General features: G+C 39.3%; 1 protein-coding gene across 1 annotated transcript in view; it reads left to right on the top strand.

Annotated features, from left to right (window-relative positions):
- rsrc1 (arginine/serine-rich coiled-coil 1) overlaps positions 1 to 4,117 on the top strand; it is a 117,301-nt gene that overhangs the window by 18,902 nt on the left and 94,282 nt on the right. Inside the window, 1 exon segment of the mRNA XM_032508917.1 lies at positions 2,332 to 2,565. Within this exon segment, the coding sequence (XP_032364808.1) occupies positions 2,332 to 2,565 (234 nt within the window).

Here is a 4,117-nt window from a genome sequence, read left to right as displayed (position 1 = left end):
AGAGAGAGATGCATCTGCTGCTTCTGGCCACACTTTGCTTGGCTGTAAATATAAGACTTTGGTTTGGAACACCGCAACTCTGTTGTATTTCCCCTCATGTACTGTTGATTACAAACATACGCAGGCATTGTCAACACATAGATTTGCTCATTTCAAGGTCTGTTTGGGCCAATGATGGATTATCTCGCCTGGAGACTCCAACCCCAAAAAATGCCAATGTTTTTCTTTTGCTTTTTTCCCCCATTAGCTGTGAATCTCTGAAAAGCCTAATAGTAGCTCCAACAAACACTGTATCAGACATGCTAAATCAAATGTCCTGTGACTGATGACTGCGTTCACCTCTGCCTCTCAATCAGGTGTTTCATAATAATTATTTGTGATCATAACTCCGGGGTGTCTGTTTTAGTATCTGTTCTGCAGAATGCGATGAGACTTGCTTTGATGTGGGGCAAAGTTATACATGCAGGAGAAAAAGAATAGTGCTGCACAAATACGGCAGTATTATTGTTACTAGAGCTGAAGTGATTAGTTAATTAATCAATTAATCTGACTCTGCAGCTATTTTGATAATTGATTAGTCAATTATATCATTTTTTAAAAGCAAAAATGTTCAGATTTTGACTAGAGCTGCAACTATTAGGTGATTAGTAGTTTGACAGAAAATTAATTGGCAAGTATTTTGATGATCATTTAACTATTTTGAGTTTAACTATTTCACCAGTGTTTCAAGCAATAGTATTTCACCATTTTCTGACAGTTTGAAGATAACGAAAAATACTATTTATAGTTGCAGCTCAATGTTTGACTTTATTAAATGTAAAAATGTGACCTTTGATTTTATTTTGGGTTTGGACAAAAGAAGACAATTGAAGACAACTCTCTATTTTCTGCACTTTTGTTGAATGATTAACTGTGAAAATCTGCAGATTAATCAGTAATGAAAATCATCTCAAGTTATAGCATTGATTGTAAACGTGAAACTGAACTTTCTGAGTTTCTTGTTTTACTGTTATCATAGTATGTGCTTAACATATGGTGATGTTTTAATGAGATTGGTCATTGTTTGACCTTTGCTTAAAAACTAGGTGTAAAACCTCTGCGTTTAAAAAAAAAAAGAACTTAAAATATAAATTTCTTTTTCCAAAGAGGATCTTTTTTCAAGACCTTGAACTAGCGCAGCTACTCTCCAGTGATCAGGATCGGCTCGGCCTAATTGATTGCAACAGTTGTCAGAGTGTTGTCTGTTAGGAGGGTGACAGGCGTCTGAAGAAAATGATTAGTTTTCTGTCGGGAGAGAGACAGCTCTGGATGTCCCAAACTGCAAACTAATAAAGGGGGGAAAGCAATAAAGCTCGTGGACAGCAGGTTTGACTGTTTTTATAGACAAATCAATAAAATGATAGATGATGGAAAATAACGGCATCTCAGCTGCCGATTTCTACTGGGGTTTCAAATCATGGTCCTTCACACACACACACACACGCCTGCACGCCCGCGCACGCACACACACACACACACACACACACACACACACACACACACACAAACACACAGCAGAATATGTAGGACTTTGTGTGTGTTAATTTAAGAATTGACACATAAATAATGTTGTGGTAATTTTGTCTCCCTGTGTGTATGACACCATATTGAGGCATGAGTTACTCTGTCAATTCTGTGTGTGTGTGTGTGTGTGTGTGTGTGTGTGTGTGTGTCATAACTAACAAAGTAAATCTCCAGCTGTTAATCTATTTGAGACCAGAGGGCCAGTGTCAGGATCAATACCGAGGACAGGCCTTCCTCTGAGCCCGCCTCTAATTGGCTCCATTTCTTGTGTGTGTGTGTGTGTGTGTCTCAAGGAGGAATTTGTCCAAAATGTTGTCCTAGTGAGTTTTATTGTAAGTTCTGTTAATCGATGTGAACGTCAACATGTTTCTATGTGTTAAAGTAAAGTCACCACCTCCAAAAAGTTGGTCTCATATTGGGTTGGGTGTCATTGCAGTAGATATAAGTCTTGTAACATTGTCTGTTGAACAAATATCCACAAATGTTAAAAGCAAAAAACACAGGCATTCTGTGAAATACAGGCAATAATTAACTGAAGTAGGAGTAGACAAGGAAAAAAGTGGATATAACTTAATAATCAAGACTTAGGGACAGGTTTGCGATTTTTAACACTGCAAATGTCTCTGAAGACGCATTTGTGGAGAAAAAACTACCAGCATCTCACTTCTTATTCATTGAGGGAAAAAAGAGAAGTCAAAAACATTAGTTTTTTAGTATTGGTGGTGGTTAAACAGCTTTGAACCATTTATTGTCTTTTATCTCTTCCAGGTCTCATTCTCGACACCGGCGGTCTCGCAGTAAGAGCGGCAGCCGCAGCCGGCGAGGGACCCAAAGCCACAAAAGGAGCCGCAGCCGCCGCAGGAGCCGCAGCCACAGCAGAGAGCGGCACCGAAGCCGCCGCAAGGGCCGCGACCGGGAGAGGGAGAAGGAGAGGGACAGGGGAAGAGACAGAGACAAAGTCAGAGAGAAGGACAAGAGTAAAAACAAGGCAGTCAAAAAAGGGTGAGTGACAAATGACTTTGACATGAAAGCATCCATGTACAGGTACAAGTGTTGGGTTGGCCCAGCTCAATCAAAACTGTAGGCTCCACGTGAGGACAGTATGTTTTGGTCAGTATAATATGGACTTAAATATGGAGCTCAGTCTCCGCTTCTCCATCTGTCCATCCATCACTTGATCCTTCCATCCATCAATCCATCAATCCATCGTTCCTTTCCTTCCTCCATTTCCCCTTGCAATCAAGCCACAGGCTACACTGGCCTTGTAATGGGATATAATTCCCTCTTGTAAGAGAAGATGTCATGGGGATATAAGAATAGATGGTAGGTCGGAGTGCTGCTTAGATTCAGTTTTTAGCTAATGTTTTGGTCACCAGATGATGTCTGATGTCTTTAACGCCACTTTTCACCCAGCTGCAATAAGGCTAGAAACATAACAACATCATATGCATCTTTGATGTCTGTGGTCATACAAAAAAACAATAAATATGAGCTCCTTGTTCAGGTGAGAAGTGTTGGCAAATGACATCTTCACTTGCAATTGTTTGTCTTCTAAAGGCTGTTATACCCACTAGAATACAGGTTTAGAGTGGTGGATCTTTGAACAGTGGTATACTCCACTACAGGTCTAACTACCTTAGAGGCCTCTTGTTGCCTCTACCAGAATAGCACCCTCAATCCCTCCCCAGCGTGGTGTGCTCTAATGTAATTTAAGGCCACTGTAATAAGACTGGTACCCAGTTGTTGTCTGTCATATAGAATGGCACAGATGTGTGTCAGACTATGGATCCCACGAGCGGTGCAGACCAGCTGCTGTGCAATACGTCAATTTTAAGAGATTCCAGCTCCCCAGATATCAAAACTCATGGTGCAGTCTGTGTTTTGCCCTTGTCAGTTAACAGTTAACTTAAGTTAGGTGCAAAGATTGAAAAGCGTATGTTATAATACACACCCAAAGGTCATTCCAGATGTTGATTAAGCTGTTGTTTTAAAACAAAAGAACAATTTGAATACTTTTCAGCTAAACTTATCCAAAAGGCCCTATTTATTTCTAGGTTCTTCAATGGATTTTCTAACAGAGGTTTGCAGTAGTAGCCAAATTGCAATTTAGGATGTATTCATGATACAACAGTGCAATCAGATGATGAAATGTACCACTGTAGCAACGGTCGTAACACAAAAATGCAGTACATCTAAACATGTTGTTTAAACTTTGCTTTTGCACCACTGTCAAACTGTCACAGCACTTTTTCTGGTAACTGTGTGTGTGGGATATCTCATTAAGTGAAGTAAATGCTAATTATTGAGATAATGCATCTTTGACAGTGAATCTTCACTTTTTTTAACACAACTCATTTAATGTATTTAACTGTACTATGCACAGATATAACTGCAGAAAACATGCACATGATTAGAAATAAGGGTTAAACGTTCACATATTATTCAAACTATGGTTTCTTGTTTATTTAGAATTACACAATTGTTAAATGAGCTTTCAAATAATGAATCATAAGTTCAGTGTACTTGTTAGCGGAAGCAAGTGCTGATATAAAAA

The sequence above is a fragment of the Etheostoma spectabile genome, chromosome 3, assembly GCF_008692095.1.
Source record: "Etheostoma spectabile isolate EspeVRDwgs_2016 chromosome 3, UIUC_Espe_1.0, whole genome shotgun sequence".
NCBI classification, from domain to species: domain Eukaryota; kingdom Metazoa; phylum Chordata; class Actinopteri; order Perciformes; family Percidae; genus Etheostoma; species Etheostoma spectabile.
The sequence above is the reverse complement of the archived record's forward strand: the minus strand, read 5'-3'. Positions and strand labels throughout refer to the sequence as shown.